The sequence below is a fragment of the Salvelinus alpinus genome, chromosome 30 (assembly GCF_045679555.1).
Source record: "Salvelinus alpinus chromosome 30, SLU_Salpinus.1, whole genome shotgun sequence".
NCBI lineage: Eukaryota > Metazoa > Chordata > Actinopteri > Salmoniformes > Salmonidae > Salvelinus > Salvelinus alpinus.
Genome location: NC_092115.1, coordinates 39,893,332 through 39,915,122, shown reverse-complemented (window position 1 = coordinate 39,915,122; position 21,791 = coordinate 39,893,332). Strand labels below are relative to the sequence as shown.

Below are 21,791 nucleotides of genomic sequence, written 5' to 3'. Positions count from 1 at the left end.
CCACGGGTACGACAAAACGTATATTTTAACTGCTCTAATTACGTTGTTAACCAGTTTATAAGGCACCTCGGGGCTTTGTGATATATGGCCAATATACCACGGCTAAGGGCCGTATCCAGGCACTCTGCGTTGCATTGTGCATATATTCTAATTTTGACTGGGTAAAGAAAACGGTATCAAGCGAAGTGCTTTATGCATGCTCGTTATCATTTACACATGTGTCCTCCACTCCAATTTTATACAATTTCCTTTTTGATCCAGTTTTAGATATTACTGTTGTCCATTCAGAACATTCGTCTTCACCAAATTTACTTGACGCGGTGCTCAATTCGAACTCAGCATCCACTTCCGCCATCTTCTCCTAATCCCGCTCTGTTGTTCTCAACCGCTAACAGGTAAAAATAGTGCCAATCAGGGTTGCCAGGTCAAGCAAAATGTATAACCCTATGACCTCTCAAGAGAGGAGTTGCCATATTTATACAATAAACCATTTTTCAATGATGTTATCGAGCCAATTAGGAAGGAATATCTTAGTAACTTGTAATGACGTTGGAAGCTAAATTCGGGTTTCCTCAAAATAATAACAATTGCAAGCTATGACATTAAATAATTAAGGAATATGAATATGTGGCAAGAGAAAAGATCATTCACCCTTCACCCTTATTAAACACGCCAGATCATTTTCCATCAATGGATGTCGATTTAACTCGTTTGACTGCAATAAGGCACAAGGGGTATGACATAGGGCCAATATACCACAGCTAAGGGCTGTTCTTATGCGCAACGCAGAGTGCCTGGTTACAGCCGTGGTATATTGGCCATATTCCACGAACCCCCCGGGGTGCCTTATTGCTGGTTACTGGTTACCAACGTAATTAGAACAGTAAAAAGTTATGTTTTGTCATACCCGTGGTATATTATCTGATATACCATGGCTTTCAGCCAATCAGCATTCAGGGCTCGAACCAGGTTTATAATTGTAAATAAATTACATTTGCGCATGTACATAACTATAGATAAATCCGACAGGAGAGTTTGATAGGATCTCGAAATCTCTGAGCAAGAAACACTTAGATGAAAATAAAAAACTAATGTTAGGCTATTTTCTAGCAATTGTGCTGTTATTATGTGCCAGATGTTAAGACTACAAACCGTTATGAATGGCCCATTTGTGTGATTGACTTTCCATTTCAATAAGCATAGGCTACAGACTAAAATCTGGGTTTATGATTGTAATTACATTTTGCCATAGTTTGCTTAGCTAAAGGCAGGAGCCTATAGCCCCTGATAGGCCTACATCTAATTTCAGTGTACAGTAGCCTAGACAAGATGTAGGCAAGATGTAAACTGAACGATTTGGCATCTTGCTTAGTTCAAATTAACAGACTAATTTATTCAACATGAATAACGAGGCGATTTTGCAATAAGAAGTGCTTGTGTTTCTCAATAGCCTGCTGGAATAGGCTACTGAGGATGGGGTTATAATTTCAATCACTGAATTAAATATATATAATATGTCTATGAACTGAATATGCTTGTCAACCACAGCCAGTGAAGCTGGTTGAGAGAATGCACTAATCCATCACATTTTCTCACAGTAAAGTGTAACCTGTGTGTTTGCTTGTTTACGTCTGTCTTCTACCCTGTTCCCTTTAACTCTGCTCCTGTTCTCCAGGACCTAGGGGTTCTGCCCAACACCCAGACGTGGATCCACCTGATGTCCTCCATTACCAACCATCCTCCAACTTTTCATTACATCATCTACAGCTACTGTTATTGTCATGTTGTCATTATCTGTTAAAAAAGTGTTCTTGCTCTATTATACTGGGCACTTAATATGTGATATACACAGATTAACTAAAAACTCTAGCAGTGCAAACACTCAGAAGAAAGAGGGCAGCAGTGCCTGGATTTTGCAGTCTCCCTCTACAAGTCCTCCTTCTGAGATTGGCTGCCTGTTGAGAACAAGTGACAGGCAGGACCTCCCACCCACACAGCAACCACCTCTATATTACACACCATCATTCAGTATTTTAGTCTATGATTGCCATGTGAGTGTACAAAAAATCTGTGAAAAAAAATATTAAAGTTTATATATTAAAATCTTAAATATTGCCAGGTTGGTTTTCACAGCTGTTTCACAAGGTGTTAATTGTTCTTAAGTTATATTATTATTAAGTTGTAAGGTATCCTTTGATGGTATATATTAGTTCCACATTATTCGTTGTTGTATCCTAGGACCTACAATAGATAATTATATATATTCAACCACAAGGGTGTACTAATGAGCTATGTGAGATAGAAAAAAGTGAATCATAATAGAGGATTACTGAAATGATATTATTTCAGTGTAGATAAGGGAAGGGCAGATTAAAATAAAAACATGACAGCCAGACAAGCCACTGTATGAATCAAACGGACTTGCATATGAATGGAGTGGAAATTAGTTGACTTTGATCTGTAAGGTAAGTAACATTAATGTGTCATGCAGATTACAGGGTTTCTTTGCTATTTCTGAAACATAGCAACGTTTAAGACATGGATTTCATGTTTTAATGTTAACAAGGTACCCAAAAATGGGTTTGAAGTAAGGTTTTCATTTTATTAGCTAAACAAAACTTGTTTAAACAGCGAAATTGTAGCGGAAATCAGCCTTGTTTGAATAGCAGGGATGAAAAGAACGTCATTTTGGTTGTAATGATCTCCAAAATTCGAATCATTAGGTCATCACGCCGTTGATATAACAACGGACGCTAATAGTATATTGAATCCCATTGAGACGAAGGGGGGGACCCTTTTTGGCTGGGGGACATTATTTGGCACGACAGGCCCCCAAACAGCTAGGGCCGGCTCTGACTGCATGTGTGGGCATGGAAGTGGGTAGGCTGTGGCCCCTCATGATGAGCTAAGATTTTTCGTGGCCCCACCCCTATCAAAGTTGCCCATCCCTGCTCTAGGTCAATGTGAGAATCAGAAATGGATAGCAATCAATAATGGATAATAATTTCTTATTTCAGATTACATGTCTGGCATCTATTATTCAGTTATTGTCCCATTTGGTCAATGCCAAGAGGATGACAGGCACCCACACAATAAGTAACAGGGACATTGTTCCGTTCTAGACCTTTAAGCATAGTTGGTGATATTGAACTGTTTGCTACCCGTGAATAATTTTTTTGAGTTCTAGGTTTTGATAGATCCCAATAATCCAACCAACCTTGTGATACCACACCACCATAGCATCCAAAACTGCCAATTCCCCACCACTTTTCAAAAGATCTGACATGGAACCATCAAATTACTAATTTGCTTTATCAATTTCCGATTATAAAAATGTACCACCATAACAATAATATCGATCGTGATTGTGAGGCTAGCACGCTTGCGGTGAAGCGCTTCTGTGTTGCGTGGCCTTTGAACCCATTGTTGTGTCGCGACTGACGTCAGTTCTGTGTGCGAGACAGGCAGAGCGGCGTGCGCCTGGCGAGACAAAGGCGGCGGACCAGGGAACAGCCGGGATAAATATCCAGATACAATTGTCGGGAGTATTCTGCATGGGAATATAATGATAGACTACGAATCGATGCAAAGATTGACGGGCCGCTAAATGACCTCGACAGTCGTCTGGAATAGAATTGTATCAACAGCCTGTCCCTTCTCTTTCGTTTTTAAACATTTTCTCCAACGCCCCCAATTTAGCGAGCTAGCTACTAGCTAGCATTAGAGCATTGGTAGCCACTCATCATTCCCTCAAGAATCAAAAGAGAGGAACTCCATACAATTGGGAGGTAGCCAAAAGGTAAAGTAACTGTGATATTTTATTCAAATATAAAATACACGTATTTGGCTTAGACGTATTATTTGAACTTAAGTATTTTTGCTCGGCTATCCAACTAGCCAGCTAGCTGTGGTACTCCCAAACAAAGGGGACGACAACGTGACAGACTCAACTGTGTGGAGCTAGTTTGCTAGCAGATTACCGGTTTTCCAAATGTGATGCTCCCTTTTCGGGATGAGACGGTCTGAATAGACAAAAGAAAATGCTCTAGTGTTGGTCAGTGTTAGTGAATATTGTATGATGCATATTTCAACAAGAACCAAGCTTTATTTTCGCCACACAGTGAGACAGAATGCAACAACACACAGACAAAGCAGGATAGGAGAAGGGTTGAAGGAGACGTCGCCCAAGTGGAGCAACACACTAACCTATTTATGAAACTAGCGAACTATGACATCGGATATGTTTTATAACTTTTAGTGTATTTAATTTGTGTGTTTTCTAAAACGTATCTTGGCCCGACACGTTTTGTGCTGAAACTCCCTTTGTTGTGTCAATTTCCTAGAAAAGAGCGCTTTGCACACAGACGCCCCAAGATCTGATGCTCATCCTCGTGGACTATGCCTAGCCCCTTATTCCACCCCGAGATTATGGACCACGACATGGTAGTGAGCAGCCAGCACAACGGGGTCAGCCTGCCGCGAGAGACTGACCAGGAGTCCCGGGACGAGGACCATCAGGATGCGCTCCGCTTCGCCCTGGACCAGCTGTCATTTATGGCCCTGGAGAAGGTGGACTGTGGTGGTGGGGGGCTCGTTGACACGCTCGACGGTAACCAGGGACCGTGCTCCGGGAATTCCAACGGCGGTTATGTCGACCTGCAGATGCTGGAGCACCAAGGAGGCTCCCGGGACTCCCCGACATCCTGCTCCCCGTCTCCAGAGTACTATGGATCGGGCGGGTACCACATGACTGGCCCGCACTCTCACCCCATGCTCGGTGAACAAAGCTCTGTTCTCTGCAATCGCAAGAGGAGTGTCAACATGACCGAATGCGTACCTGTGCCCAGCTCAGAACACGTTGCTGAAATAGTGGGAAGACAGGGTAAGAATTCTATATGTTTTCCACTTTTGTTTATCAATGTGGTTTGGCCGTAGCTAGCTAATTCATAAGGTATTATAGTTATAGATGTTCAGAGTCTAGCCATTACCAACTACCTCGCTCATAACCACATGAATGCATAGGACTGCCTTCCTTTGTTTGGATGGTGAGATATCTCATACGTTTATCAGCGCCGGCTGGTGTTATTGAGAGTTGGCCTTGATGTGTACAGTGGATGTTGTTTATGCGCTTCATAATACATGTAGATCAAGAATGATTTACTAGCCTAATCTGCATGTCCTGACAAGTGTTGAGACAACTCAAGATGTGTGTAGGGGGAGGGGTGGGACAGGGTCAGACAAAGCAGCAGATTGTCGGGAGTCCGGACATGTCTAGCAGCCGGCACCAAACAAAAGAAACCTGTCGAATAATTTTGATTTAGATATATGTAGGCCTCAAGTCACAAATGTAAACAATAGGCCTGGCGTTTACATTGAGGTCAACGTTAAAGTAGATTTTTAGTAATTTGTATATAGTTTTGCTCAACCCCAATGCGAGGCTTTTGGGAGGTCCGATGCACAGAACACGGGATTGGGCGGTGTTTTCGCCCCGCATCCAGCGCGGTCGACCGCTCTCAACTGGTTTCAAAATCCACCCATATTTTATCTCCGCACACTTAGCTCAATATTCACTACTAGTTTGCATACACACAGTGTCTATGCTTGGCGCAGTTGTGGCAACGTTATTGCATTGTTCTCTTTGTTTGAAAATGCCATGCTTTCTGCCTCCCAGAATGACATCACACACTCACCACCCCATTGGTGGGTGAGAGTAAACCGTCCATATTTAAAGGAACAGTGCAGCGGTTCTTGAGTTAGCATCATTAATACTACTGGGCTAACAAGCTATAGGCTTTATATTCTGGAAATATATTTTAATCTGTTTGTCAACCAGTGAATGCAGTGTGGCCAGAATTTTTTGCCAGTTTTGTAAATTGTTTTGTATCCCCAACAAATTCCTTGTCTTTCAATAAATTAAAGCAGCAAGCAGGGGTTGTAACAATAACAAAGCTGTTCCTGTCCCTGTTTTGGTAAAAACCTCAGGAGAGGTTGGAGAAATGTAACCACTCTCAAATTCATAGACAGGGCTATAGATGCAAGGACAGGCCATCCATGATATAAACATTTTACTTTTAACGATGTTTGTTTTCATGTAATTTGTTTAAACATTGGAGTAAAATACGCGTATATTTTGGGTTCTCCTTGAGTGTGACAGTTGGAACTAAGCTCACGAGGCATTTATAAGTTCTATTCATCAGGATTCAATGGGTATATACATAAATTCAAATATGGAAGTTGCATGCCCCTTAAAGTTAGTCACTGTATATATTATTTAAATTATATAATTCATTTTCACATAGTTTATGCACAACCAATACTTTCCACTTAAATTCCCATTATGAGAATAATGAATACCTTAGAGGCTGCTGCCCTATATACTGTACATAGACTTGAAATCACTGGCCACTTTAATAATTGGAACACTAGTCACTTTAATAATGTTGACATTTTTCATCACTCATCTCGTGTATATACTGTATTCTATTCTACTGTATTTTAGTCTATGTCGCTCCGACATTGCTCGTCCAAATATTTATATATTCTTAATTCCATTCCTTTAGTTTAAATTTTGTCTGTATTGTTAGATATTACTGTTGGAGCTAGAAACACACGTATTAACATCTGTTAAATGCGTATGTGACCAATAAAATAGTATTTTATTTGAATGATTCATTCTCAACTCCCCCAAACAAAACGGGCAACAAAGAAATGTATATATGCAATCTTTCTCACCCTTCCACCCCTCTGTCCCAGGCTGTAAGATCAAGGCACTGCGTGCGAAGACCAACACCTACATAAAGACCCCAGTGAGAGGCGAGGAGCCCGTGTTCATAGTTACAGGGCGCAGGGAGGACGTGGAGATGGCCAAGCGGGAGATCGTCTCTGCGGCCGAGCACTTCTCCATGATCCGGGCATCCCGCTGCAAGGCTGGGGCCACGGGCACAGGAGCACACGGGACAGGGGGAGCGCTCCCTGGACCCCCCCACCTGCCTGGACAGACCACTATACAGGTATGACAATCACAGTAGGAGATACAGCAGCTTAAAATGTTTTATTATTTATTCAACCAGTTCTGTTGAGATGGCCATCTTTATTTTACGACAAGGGAGCCGTGGCCAGTAGTCAGCATCACAAGCACCTGTGGAGATATACAAATATCTGTTGGCTAAAATGTCCCTTCTTTGAATAGATAAAATAGAGGTCATGATAACGTCTAACGTCTACTTTCATACACTTACTGCATGACCATTCAATTCCATTTAAATGCCAGTTATTGCCAATTGCTTTATTGCTCTGCCAGTAAATGGCATGGTTCATCACCAGTTTTTATAGTTATGTAATTCCTCCTTGACAGTTTTTCCTGGCCAGGTCAGGTGGTCTGAAACTCTCACTGTTAAGTATTTCCTTCCCTGGTGCAGGTGCGGGTACCGTATCGTGTGGTGGGGTTAGTGGTGGGGCCCAAGGGGGCGACCATCAAGCGCATCCAGCAGCAGACGCACACCTACATCGTGACGCCCAGCAGGGAGAAGGACCCCGTGTTTGAGGTGACAGGCATGCCTGAGAATGTGGACCGAGCCCGGGAGGAGATTGAGACGCACATCACCCTGCGGACCGGGGCCTTTGTGGACCTCCAGGGAGACAACGACTTCCACACTAACGGGACTGACGTCAGCCTAGAGGGCCTGGGCTCGCTGGCTGGGGGGCTGGGCGCTGCTCTCTGGGCTCGGGCCAACAACCCCCACCCTGCCCCTCCACCCCCGCCGCCGCCTCCACCACCCCCGCTCCCCATGGCCATGCACCAATCTTCTGGGAGGAAGCTGTCCTCCTCGGCCTCCTACCACCAACACAACGGAGGGATGGGCTCTGAGTGCTACAGCGCCCCCAGGAGGGCCACCGAGGGAGGTAGCCCCACCAGCCCATTCAGCACTAGCTCCAGCAATGCTGGCGGAGGAGGGGGGTTCACCTTCGGGGGTGACTCCACCCCAGGCCTCCCCTCTGAGGAGCTGGGCTTTGAGTTCAGCGCCTCCAACATCTGGGCCCCTTTCGTCAACGGAGGAGGAGGGAAGATCCCAGGCACCTCTCAGAAGCAGCCTCTCCGCAGAAACAGCAGCGGCCTGAGCGGCGGTGCCGTCACCCCCCGGCTGTCCCCCACCCTGCCCCCCGACGCAGTGGTGGGACCCCTGGATCATCAACTGGCCCGTCGGGCCCAGAGTGACCCACTCAGCACCCTCTCCTGGCTGCAGTCGGGCGGTGCCGGTGCAGGGTCCTTCTCTGGAGCGTCTAGCTCCAGCTCCGGAGGGTCATCCACCGGTTACTCCTCCTGCTCAGCTTCCTCCCTGCCCGGAGGCTCTCCCACCGATTCAGAGGGCGGGGGTAGCTGCGTTGGCCTGGGCTCTGGCATGCTGGGCCGGCTGAAGGCCGCGGCTGGTGCTGGAGGTCTGGTTGGCATGGGGCCAGGGGGCGTGAGCAGGGACTGCTTTGTGTGCTTTGAGAGCGAGGTGACAGCGGCTCTGGTGCCATGCGGACACAATCTGTTCTGCATGGACTGCGCCGGACAGATCTGCCAGTCCGCTGAGCCTGAGTGCCCTGTCTGCCATACCACTGCCACACAGTGCATCCGTATCTTCTCCTAATAGCCCCCCTCCCTCACCCACCCGAAGACGAGGGATGGTATGGGGACTGAGGAGGGGGCGAGAGGGGTAGGGGTGTCATCTTAAAAAAACTGTACTTTACGGTCTTACTATCCGAGAGAACTGCAGTGGACCATCAACTGTGGCGGGACGGACGGACACCAACGACCTTCTCTGCACATATGATGGACCACAATGATTACAATATTAGAAATATGACACTATACGGATGTTGATTTAATGATAACTATGACAATAATAATAATGAAAATATTTCCAGACTGACTGATTTTGATTTGGTTCTGCGGACTGCAGAAACAGTATGGTGGGATCAAGAGGTTTCATGGTGGACTTGTGTGGAAGGAAACCAGTGTCTTATCTTCTGGCTTTCGTTCTGACCTGGGCCAGCCTTCAGGCCTGAACTAGCTCTGAACTAGGTTGCCAGGCTGTTTGAATAGTTTCATTCTCTCGCTTTTTTTCCTTCTTCAGATATCTCTGCCTGCTTCTCTCACAAGCCTTTTCCTTTGACACTTTTGTACTTAATAGCAGATATTTTTCGACGGAGCTGCCTAGGCCTGCACTTTTCTACTCAGTTTCCTTTTCGATGTTCTTTGACAGGATGCAAAACGCAGTTTTTTGGTCTTCTGAGTTCGCTCCTGTTCTTTCTTTTCAGCTCTCTCTCGCCATCTGTCCTCTCTCTGATTCAGAGGGGTTGGGTTAAATGCGGAAGACACATTTCGGTACAACTGACTAGGTCTCTCTTGCTAGCTAGTATAGTGACATAAAGGAAATGCTTTGGTATGAGCCTGGAACTGACTTTAAAACAGGCACAGAGACACCTATCAGACAAAAACAAGCCAGAAGGCCCTACTAGATCTTATGAAGACTGAAACACGTAAGGTATTTATACTGTTCAAAAACCGATATCCAATGTTGTGGTTTTAATGACTAGTATAGGAATAATACAATGGTAATAAGTTATTTAAGGAATATCAGAACTAATGCCAGAGGTCAGTTACTCAGTACCCCTTGGTCCTTCTTTCTCTCAACCGCTCTCTCCCTCTCCACCCAATCTCCTTCAATAGATCCAGTTTAGTTTTTGGCCCCATTCTTCCACTCTCTCTCTTCCCCCTGTGGAGCTCAGTGTAGACACCGAGCCATCCATAGCCCAGTCCACTCAGATCCTCTGTTACAGTTTGCTTTGGAGAGCTAATGTATTTTTTTTAATGGGTCTTTGGCTTTTGACTGTAAAGTATGTTGCCCCTGACTCCCTACTCTCTGAACTGCATTGACGTCGAGTAGGATAAGATGGGTCTTGATGTCACACACACACAGGAATGTCTCGTCCAATAGGGGTCTTGGTTAAGGGGAGGTGGCCCACCCCCAGTATTGGGGGCATTCGAATGAGCTGTCTCTGTGCCCTGAGCGACACATTGTAATGTTATTAGACCCCCCCTCCCCCCTCGGGTTCCTCGATTTGAGTGATTTTTGGTCTTCCGCTCCCCCAGCAAAGCTCTTTATCTCCTAGTCCAACCTGGATCACCCCTCCCAAGTGACATTGTCACCCTGGGAGATCTATTTTGTGTTTGTATTTTCACATCAACTGCCTGTCTGACTGTGTTTTTAAGTATGACATGGTTGGTTTTGGTGTGACGGTACATGGTTGTTATATGCAGCCCTCTGAACGTACATGCGGATCTACTCCTAGAGCCAGACAAGCCATGACAAACAGAATCAAAACAATGAATGGGAGAGGAAAAAGGGCTTCCTTGCACACACACACACACACTACATTTTCAGATGTTAACCTTCTCATCAGTGACAACAGCGAGAATAATCAACTTATCCAATATGGCAGCTAGTAGCTAGTTCATCCAGGGCTTCCAGACACTCTGTGTTCAAACCCCAACAGCTGCAGAATGTGTTGCTTGTTCTTTTCTCTCTGGTCTACATCTATAGAACACTGGTCAACCCTGTCAGCACCAGTCCTTCTCAGTCATGTCCATCGCCTGTGAACAGAAGGCTCTGTTCCAATACTTTTCAAATGCAGCATCCCTTTCTACCCTCACACCTTCAGGTACTATCCACTGATCTACCATGTGTGGACAGGTGAAAGCAGGTTCTCTACTGGATTTTTCTCAATAATGTCACTTCAGATCAGTGACTACCTTCAGGGAGGGAGAAGGAAAGGATGCAGGAGATAGCCTAGCAGTGAGAGCGTTGGGCCAGTAACTGTAAGGTTGCTGGTTCGAATACCCGAGCCAACAAGGTGGAAAAAAATCTCTGTGCAAGGCACTTAACCCTCATGTGCTCCATGGACAACATACTACTATGGCTGACCCTGTAAAACAACACATTTCATTGCACCTATCTGGTGTGTGACAATTAAACAGAGAATTATTATTATTATTTTTTTAAGAGAATGAACAGGCAATTCACAGAGCTCAAGTATAGTCTCTGCTTGAGGGTCAAGCCGGGCTACTTTTTAACAAACAACTTCTGTGTCTGAGATGCCTGACTAAATGAGCTTGAGCTTGTCAAGTGAAGGGGACAGCGGCTTGACGTCTTAGTCTGTAATCTAGTAATCGACCCTCCACATTTAACTACACCGCAATGCTCACTACTTGAATGGCCCTTTCATGTCCACAGATGTGGAGCTAGTAGCTGGCTGACTGATGAGTCATATTTCACTGAAGACTATAATGGTGCTTTGGTGCAACTCACTACTGACATAGATACTGTTTTCTACGGCAGCACCTCTCTCCCCCTCTTCTTTTAGGAGTCAACTGTATAACTGGCAACCCTGACCCCGCTCTCTCTCCCCTCAACGTGGGAGGGATCTGTGTAAACTGGCAACCCGTCCCTGCTGGGTCTGACTTTAAATGTTTTTAGTATAGTTTTTCTTTGCTCCTGCAGACTCAAGTTGGGTGCAGGGAAGGATGTGACCATGTCTTTTAAAGGAACAGATAAACTATGACTGTTGTGTCAATCTTAAAGGCCCTTTTCCAGAACTGCCCATGACTTCTCAGTCACTAAAATGTCCAGAGTTGGATTTGCCAGGTGGTTCTGGTCTGGTTGTTTCACCAGGTCATGTACAGTAGCATGAACAGTTAAAGGGTACAGAATATTCTCATATTGACTGCCGATTATTTTAGCTGAATTTAACCCCTGACCCCCACCCCATTAAGGTTTGAAAACAGGGTTTATAGAGGCTCCTTAAGGAGTGACGTCTGACCTTTTTGTGACACAGGGGGAGCCACGCCCATCCGGGAACTTCGCCTTCCTATTTTGCTTTAATCCTTTAACACAGAACCAAAATGTTATGTTAGCAAACAAGGTTTCAGGCCTGACTTGTGTATATACCCTGAGTACAATCAATGGGATCTCATTTTCAAAAAGTTACCAGACTTAAGTAAGGAAGTTGTAGTTTTTAAAAACATGTAACATTATTTGTAGGTTAACCATGTGCATGTCTTCAAGCCATCAGGCATTAGCAAATAATTTTTCAGAGGAAAATAAAAACTTTTTACACTTTATTTTTACAATTTATTTGCTTACCTAAATATCCCAGACAATAATGTGACCCTTTTTATTACTTCAAAATATTTTATTTTCAATATTTTTTTATTTTATTTCCTGTGTACAACATGTAGGCAATTTATAACAAAATTAGAAAAAAATTATTGAAGAAATTTTAAAATTGAAATATATTTTATTTGAAAGTTTATGGACCTTTTAACCGTGAGCCGGAACAATATATGCATATAATTTGAGCTGTCTTGACGGTTGAGAAATGTATCAAGAGTTTTATTTTTTATGCTTCTTTAATAAAATCTTGTTTTTGGTTTCATTTTTTTACTGTAAAACAATAACCCTATTGTGATTTTGTTTTTTCTCTTCACTTTTTATGGTAGGAATACTGCATGGCTGTGTGCTTACCTTGCATTCCAAACTTCCAACCAAATCAGTGAGCTACTAGTCTCATGGACAGGCTATGTAAACATATCTGAACAAATTACGCAAGGTTTTTGTTCTGGGTTAACTGAGATTAGTGAGCGACACCACTCCTTTGAGACTGGATAGGAATGCTAATTTGTTGAGGTTCGAAAATGCTACATTTATCGGTTGACTGGCTTGGTTAACAAAACCGAAGCATGGATGTCCATAGACTGCTTTCAGGGCAAAGTAACTTTTTAAAATATGTGTGAACTATCCCTTACAGTAGGTGCCTTATTGTTCTCATTCCACCACATGGTGGCAGTAGATACTCATTGGCTAGATGCTATGAACGATGGGTGTGCATACAGCGGCCTAACAAAGCTCTCCCATTCAGAGGGGAGGCATTGCAGTTCAGTTGGCAGCTTGTAGATAGGTTTAGGATGGACAGTGTCTTTTTACATGTGGTCATTGAGTATAACAGAATAAAGAATAGGCAGTTTGTGACAAATGCCTTTTTAATAGGAAGCAGTTCACAACCAAGCTGCATTCCAACCCACCTTAATCCTTGACAAAGAACAATCAATCATAATGATAAACAAATTAGAAACATCCTCAAAAAATAATTCTCATGCGAATTCTGTGTATAGGCTACATTCATATTGGTTAAATATTTTGTCTTCATAAGCCTTTTGAAAAATGTTCACAATTCATTATCATGAATTAGTTATTCAGATAATAAAAACAAGATTCCCATAACTGGTAACATCAAAGAGGTGTGTGCTGGCATGATGAAGTTAATTCTCCTTTCATGCACTGGTGTTTTGTTTTTATTCACGGGGGTCGGCATCGCTTGGTCTCCATGGAGATGTGTTGGCATGCATGCGTGTTCATCTCACATGTGCCCTTTTGTGCTTGAGCATACGTCAGTGTGTGTATATATGTGTGTAGTAGAAGACAATAGGTTATTGTAGTTAAAGTAATACATTCTCACTATCAGTGGCACACTCGGCTCTCATGATCCTGTGATGTGAAATGACGTTCAGAAGCCTTGCATTTGGTTAAACAGGTCCAATGCAAAAGATGAAAACAGAACATTAATGCATTAGCTCTCCCTCCACAGTGCAACATAACACAGGCCATGTTGCTCTCTAGCAGTGGAAATAGTAGCAGAAGCTCTAGAGTTGATTTTAAACTCATTTACAATAAGCAGAAACATCACAATATAAGCGCTTTGTGCTAACACCCATCATTTTGCATTGTAAATGTAGAACTGTTCAAAAACGGACAGACAGGTGTGTGTAACATGGGGTGTTTTCTGTATAGTAAGATCAGCTGTGACATGCTAAGTGATTGATTGATATATATAGAGGGGTTGTGTTGATTATTACCCCTGTCGTATTATTAAACTACTACATTGTCATCTACAATGGCTTGGGGGTTGACACTTCTCCTAGCCAACATTGGTCTTTGAAAAACATTAATTGGTCCGTTTGAGTTGGCCCATTCACCGCAATCCCCGCAAAGTCATCCAGTGGAAAAGTCTGACCAGGAGCTGACTGAACAGCAGATAGGTCTTAATGTAAGCCGGACTGCTCTCCCGCTCCAATGTCCAGTATTCCTAAAGTATTCCCAGTCTTACAAGAAACACACACTTCCTATGAGGAGGGGATTGAGATGAGTCCATTACAACAGGGAATTCCCCATTCAGTTATCCAATGAAAAGTTGGGATTTGGCATCCCGCTCCTTGAATCTGGGTATTGCAGTTGGAACTCCTGGGCGTGCCACAGGTTTCCAGTGATTATGTTGGGGTTATATTGCTTGCAACCACATTACAGTTTTCTCAATTGCTAAAACACTAAAACCCATTGGCTGAACAAAGTTCTCAGTTGCCTGGACTCATTTAGCTAATTATGCAGTCTGTTGTCAATAACTTAAACCATTTCACATGGTAAAACACAATTTGCAGATCTCACTTAGACTTTTCAGCAAAACCCTAAACACATTCTCATTCTCAAAACACATTCTGCACTCTAATGCACATGTCATCCATACTGGTAAACACAAGTGGCAACAATCAAATACAAATAGAGAACACATGTCATTGATTGAACACAACCACTTAAAATTGATTTAACCTGTTTCAAATGATGCGACACAACCAATATAAGCCAGTTCAGAGAGCAAACAGGTTGTTGAAGGTGGGAAGGAGAAAGTCTGAGAATGGATAGAAGAAACAATGTGAGAGGACGAGGACGAGTGCGTATGCGAGGTGGGCGACGAGGAGGAGGGCAAGAAAGAGGAAGACAGAGTGGAAATATCTGATGAAATTCGAGCAACAGTTATCGACCATGTTCTTGTCCATGGACTGACAATGAGGGAAGTAGGACTTAGAGTGCAACCCAATTTGAGCCGATTTTCTGTGTCCACCCTAGTAAGGACATTCAGAGAAGAGAACAGGTACAGTATACTACTGTATTTATTGTAATTGCAAATTTACTGTACTACACTATATGCAGCTGTTTCAATAGACATTTGTAAAGTTAATCACTGTATGTATTGTACTGCATGAATATGTTTTGTAACTGCACAACTACTTTTTGTAGAATTGCAAGGCTGCCACATGCAGGTGGAAGGACAGCTATATTCACTCGGGAGCAAGAGGCCGTTATAGTTGGCATGGTCCTTCAAGATAATGCAATACGACTCAGAGAAATCCAGGAACGAGTGATACAAGACAACATACATTCCAGGGAATTGACAGTGTGAGCATTTCCACAATTGACCGTGTCCTCCATCGTAACAGGATGAAACAAGTATACAGAGTACCTTTTGAGCGCAACTCACCAAGGGTGAAAGAACTGCGAGCTCAGTATGTGCAAGTAAGTGTACATTCAGAAACATTTACTGTAATCCAGATTGTCTACAGTACTAACACATACTATGTGAAAGACATTACTCTTCAGTACATACAATGTATGTGAATCAGAAGCCTAATTGTACTCTACAGTATAGCACTGTCTCTGTACGACTTACAAAATCCTACATACAGTATATTGTATTTCTACACAGACAATATTTGACTTGGAATCCTTGGACAGACCCCATGAGTTCATCTTTGTCAATGAAGCAGGAGATAAGATATATTTTATTTGAGCAGCAGGTTCAAGAGCAGCAGGGTCAAGAGCTAAATGAGAATCCCATTCCCACCTATGTGATTGTCCCACACTATGTCAGTTTCCTCCGAGCTGCTCATGTAAGGGAATGGTTTAACATCAATGGGCAGTTTATGAACTTGTACCTCCCTCCATACTCGCCTTTCCTGAATCCGATTGAGGAGTTTTTCTCCTCTTGGAGATGGAAAGTGTATGATAGACAACCCTACACCAGAGTAAATCTGCTGCAAGCCATGGATTTAGCCTGTGGTGATATACAGTGGGGCAAAAAAGTATTTAGTCAGCCACCAATTGTGCAAGTTCTCCCACTTAAAAAGATGAGAGGCCTGTAATTTTCATCATAGGTACACTTCAACTATGACAGACAAAATGAGGGGGGAAAAATCCAGAAAATCACATTGTAGGATTTTTAATGAATTTATTTGCAAATTATGGTGGAAAATAAGTATTTGGTCACCTACAAACAAGCAAGATTTCTGGCTCTCACAGACCTGTAACTTCTTCTTTAAGAGGCTCCTCTGTCCTCCACTCGTTACCTGTATTAATGGCACCTGTTTGAACTTGTTATCAGTATAAAAGACACCTGTCCACAACCTCAAACAGTCACACTCCAAACTCCACTATGGCCAAGACCAAAGAGCTGTCAAAGGACACCAGAAACAAAATTGTAGACCTGCGCCAGGCTGGAAAGACTGAATCTGCAATAGGTAAGCAGCTTGGTTTGAAGAAATCAACTGTGGGAGCAATTATTAGGAAATGGAAGACATACAAGACCACTGATAATCTCCCTCGATCTGGGGCTCCACGCAAGATCTCACCCCGTGGGGTCAAAATGATCACAAGAACGGTGAGCAAAAATCCCAGAACCACACGGGGGGACCTAGTGAATGACCTGCAGAGAGCTGGGACCAAAGTAACAAAGCCTACCATCAGTAACACACTACGCCGCCAGAGACTCAAATCCTGCAGTGCCAGACATGTCCCCCTGCTTAAGCCAGTACATGTCCAGGCCCGTCTGAAGTTTGCTAGAGAGCATTTGGATGATCCAGAAGAAGATTGGGAGAATGTCATATGGTCAGATGAAACCAAAATATAACTTTTTGGTAAAAACTCAACTCGTCGTGTTTGGAGGACAAAGAATGCTGAGTTGCATCCAAAGAACACCATACCTACTGTGAAGCATGGGGGTGGAAACATCATGCTTTGGGGCTGTTTTTCTGCAAAGGGACCAGGACGACTGATCCGTGTAAAGGAAAGAATGAATGGGGCCATGTATCGTGAGATTTTGAGTGAAAACCTCCTTCCATCAGCAAGGGCATTGAAGATGAAACGTGGCTGGGTCTTTCAGCATGACAATGATCCCAAACACACCGCCCGGGCAACGAAGGAGTGAATTCGTAAGAAGCATTTCAAGGTCCTGGAGTGGCCTAGCCAGTCTCCAGATCTCAACCCCATAGAAAATCTTTGGAGGGAGTTGAAAGTCCGTCTTGCCCAGCAACAGCCCCAAAACATCACTGCTCTAGAGGAGATCTGCATGGAGGAATGGGCCAAAATACCAGCAACAGTGTGTGAAAACCTTGTGAAGACTTACAGAAAACGTTTGACCTCTGTCATTGCCAACAAAGGGTATATAACAAAGTATTGAGATAAACTTTTGTTATTGACCAAATACTTATTTTCCACCATAATTTGCAAATAAATTCATTAAAAATCCTACAATGTGATTTTCTGGATTTTTTTTTTCTCATTTTGTCTGTCATAGTTGAAGTGTACTACCTATGATGTAAATTACAGGCCTCTCTCATCTTTGTAAGTGGGAGAACTTGCACAATTGGTGGCTGACTAAATACTTTTTTGCCCCACTGTAGGTGAGGAATCATGTCAGGGCTGGATACGGCACACAAGAGGCTTCTTCCCCCGTTGCCTCAGGAGGGACAATATTGCTTGTGATGTCGACGAAGTGCTCTGGCCTGACCCAGCCCAAAGACAAGAAGAAGCACATTGATCACATGTTTACTCCTTTGATTTTTGTCCCTTTTAGTATTGTATACTGTAGTACAGTGCATTGTAGGCTGTATACTGTACAATGGACAAATTGTATGGCCCTGAACATTGTGCTTTCCATTTATTAACAGTACTGACTGCTCAATAGATTTTGACTGGTTGCAGGTTCATATCAACAAAGAACAAGAATTACAGTATCACAGAGACAAAGGACAAGTTTGTGAGATGCAGGGTACAGTACTGTAAAAATAGGGGTACAAGGAGGTGGAAGAACAAAAAACCAAAGCAGAGTAGTAATTTCTGATCAATTTTGAGCTACTATGATAGAATATGTTTTCGTTCATCAAAAGACAATGATGGAAAAATATGAATATTTTTTTAGATTAAAAATGTACTTCTCCCTGAGAATTGTATGTTTTGAACAATGTGTTTTCCATTTTTCGGGGTATTGTTTACTGACTGCTTGAGAGTGTATATCATCTTGATCACTTTGTTTATGATTTGAGAGCAGTGTTTGATTTTGAACACAGGTAAAACTGTTTTGAGGCGAATGTTTAATTTTGCGAGAGGAGTCAGAGGTTATGTAAATAGTGCTTGAAGATGAGGTTTTGTTTAATGTTTTCAGGAAATGGTTTCAGAAATTGTGTTTTAGCAATTGAGAAAAACTGTAAACAGATGAACTCTTAGCCCAGAAGTCAGGTAGGACAGAAAACACGCAGACAGACGCACAAACACACTCCAAAATGCACTGAAAACTTTTGACAGAAAAATGCAGGGACAAATTGACCAAAACGACAACTACTGTAGATATTGTCTTAAAATACAGAATCAGATTATCATGAAGGCAGTCAGAGAGACCATGCAGTTGCTCTGCAGTTTCCTGTATGGTATATAGTGGCCTATGGGTTGGTAATTGTATGGCCCATAGCATAGAAAACATATTTCTAACATTTTCACAAATGCAGACGTATGGACTGACTAGGCAGTGTCTTTTTCTGTGTCTGATGGTCATGTAGCCCTTTGCAGTATTTGTGCACTTTCAGGGGAACATAGAAGAGGGTTTGTTTGTGAGAAGTTGACGCAACCATCTTGGCTATTATTACTCCTTTATAGTGTTGTGAAACGAGCGCCATTGCTCGAGTAGGTGAGTATGTAAAAAGAGCAGACCATCTACAAAACGTGCAATTTCAAATAAAAAACAGAAATACCTTATTTACATAAGTATTCAGACCTTTTGCTATGAGACTTGAAATTCAGCTCAGGTGCATCCTGTTTCCATTGATCATCCTTTAGATGTTTCTACAACTTGATTGGAGTCCACCTATGGTCAATTAAATTGACTGGACATGATTTGGAAAGGCACACACCTGTCTATATACGGTCCCACAGTTGACAGCTCCAGATTTCCTCTGTGGAGATGGGAGAACCTTCCAGGAGGACAACCATATCTGCAGCACTCCACCAATCAGGCCTTTATGGCAGAGTGGACAGACGGAAGCCACTCCTCAGTAAACGGTACATGACAAGGTACGTGAACAAGATTCTCTGGTCTGATGAAACCAAGATTGAACTCTTTGGCCTGAATGCCAAGCGTCACGTCTAGAGGAAACCTGGCACCATCCCTACGGTGAAGCATGGTGGTAGCAGCATCATGCTGTGGGGATGTTTTTCAGCGGTAGGGACTGGGAAACGTGTCAGGATCGAGGCAAAGATGAGCGGAGCAAAGTACAGAGAGATCCTTGATGAAAACCTGCTCCAGAGCGCTCAGGACCTCAGACTAGGTCAAAGGTTCACCTTCCAACAGGACAATGACCCTATGGTCAAAACACAAGACATTCATGAAGAGGGCACGACAAAGCCCATTCCTCCTCAGGAGACTGAAAAGATTTGGCATGAGTCCTCAGATCCTCAAACAGTTCCAGTTCCACAGCTAAACCATCGAGAGCGTCCTGACTGGTTGCATCACTGCCTGGTATGGCAACTGCTCAGTCTCTGACTGCAAGGCACTATAGAGATTAGTGCGTACGGCCCAGTACATCACTGTGACCAAGCTTCCTGCCATCCAGGACCTCTATACCAGGCGGTGTCAGAGGAAGGCCCTAAAAATTGTCAAAGACCAACCACCCTAGTCATAGACTGTTCTCTCTGCTACCGCATGTCAAGTGGTACCGGAGCGCCAAGTCTAGGTCCAAAAGGCTTCTTAAAGCTTCTACCCCCAAGCCATAAGACTCCTGAACAACTAATCAAATGGCTACCCAGACTATTTGCATTGTCCCTCCCCCCCTCTTTTAGGCGGCTGCTACTCTCTGTTTATTATCTATGCATAGTCACTTTTACTCTACATGTACATATTACCTTGACTAACCTGTGCCCCAGCACATTGACTCTATACCAGTACCCCCTGTATATAGCCTCTCTGCTGTATTTTACTGCTGCTCTTTAATTATTTTGTTATTTTAATTTTATACTTATCTATTTTTACTCATCACGTATTTTTCTTAAAACTGCATTGTTGGTTAAGGGCTTGTAAGTAAGCATTTTACTGTAAGGTCTACACCTGTTGTATTCGGTGCATGTGACAAATCAGATTTGATTTGAAAGCACACAGCCAAGACAACGCAGGAGTGGCTTCGGGACAAGTTTCTGAATGTCCTCGAGTGGCCCAGCCAGAGCCCGGACTTGAACCCGATCGAACATCTCTGGAGAGACCTGAAAATAGCTGTGCAGCAACGCTCCCCATCCAACCTGACAGAGCTCGAGAGGATTTGAAGAGAAGAATGGGAGAAACTCCCCAAATACAGGTGTGCCAAGCTTGTAGCGTCATACGCAAGGAGACTCAGTGCTATAATCGCTGCCAAAGGTGCTTCAACAAAAGTACTGAGTAAAGGGTCTGAATACTTACTTAAATGTGATATTTTTTATAAATTAGAAAAAAAGTAGTTTTTTTCTTTTTTTTGCATTGTCATTATGGGGTATTGTGTGTGTGGATTGATGAGTAAAAAAAACATTTAATACATTTTAGAACAAGGCTGTAACGTAACAAAAGGTGGAAAAAGTCAAGGGTTTTGAATACTTTCCGAAGGCGCTGTAAGATCAGAGTTAAATTTCCCCCTCCCTAACAGGCAAAATGAGGACAAGGGGATTGTAAGCCGATCCTAGATCTGTGCCTGATGGCATCTTCTACCCAGAACACGTCACACAGCAGGAAGACAGCACAACAGTAAAAAAACAGAGAGAGAACAGACTTATATTGACAGACAGACATACAGAAACAGACAGAGGAGTAAGAGTTGGGGTTAGGGCTGCTCTCCTGAACATGCAGAGAGGTCAAAGTGCAAAGTCATCCATAACTCCTCAGGTGATATTTTTTTCACTCTCTCATATTTCTGCATTAAATGTATAGAAAAATTTGATGTAATATGCAAGAGTGAAAGAGAGCAGCAGAAATTGATAGATAGGTGTCCAAAATCTATCTATGGCTGAAGGAACCATTGGCCAGTGTTTGTACACGTGCTAATCATTGTGATCGAGATTATTAGTCTGTTTATGACCATGTTTTGTATAACATATGCATATGTTGTGTGGGTTCACGCATGTGTTTTCCTGTATTGTTTGTGTGTATGTACAGTGCACGTTTGTGTACGGTGTATGAATCCATGTGTACCCCTGTGTGTGTCTGCAGCAGTATCTCTAGACCTGTTCTCTCTCAGCTCCCCTGTCCCTCTTCGGCAGAGCGCTGGTCTGACTTCAGCTTGACGAACTCTTTGGCCACCTCATCGTTGTTGCGTTGGGATAGGATCCTCAGTACTGTCAGGCCCGTCTCGTCCATGTGGACCCTCTTCCCCAGGGGGAGCCAGCACGTCACGCTGCCCCTAGAGGCCATGTCCTTCAACTGCATCAGGGCCATGCCCACCGTACGGTCCTCCCTGGCGAAGCAGTAGTCCTTCACACACAGCTGCAGCTCATAGCCCTCAGGACCCAACTCACTGCCCAGGGAACTGGAGAGGAGACGGAGAAGAGGTGGGTTGGATAGTGCACACATAT

The 21,791-nt window shown here is 43.4% G+C and overlaps 2 protein-coding genes across 2 annotated transcripts in view; one reads left to right on the top strand and one right to left on the bottom strand.

Moving 5' to 3' along the window:
- Positions 1-3,408: 3,408 nt before the first annotated feature.
- LOC139560330 (RNA-binding protein MEX3B-like) lies at positions 3,409-12,502 on the top strand. Its single transcript, XM_071376994.1, has 4 exons — positions 3,409-3,799; positions 4,344-4,882; positions 6,754-7,010; positions 7,419-12,502. Exons 2-4 carry the CDS (start codon positions 4,399-4,401, stop codon positions 8,631-8,633), a joined length of 1,956 nt encoding a protein of 651 aa, XP_071233095.1. The 5' UTR covers positions 3,409-3,799; positions 4,344-4,398; the 3' UTR covers positions 8,634-12,502.
- The window catches only part of LOC139560331 (protein unc-13 homolog A-like), an 83,692-nt gene continuing 73,801 nt past the window's right edge, over positions 11,901-21,791 (bottom strand). Inside the window, exon 42 of the mRNA XM_071376995.1 lies at positions 11,901-21,745. Within this exon, the coding sequence (XP_071233096.1) occupies positions 21,454-21,745 (292 nt within the window). The 3' untranslated portion in view covers positions 11,901-21,453. The remainder of the gene's footprint in view (positions 21,746-21,791) is intronic.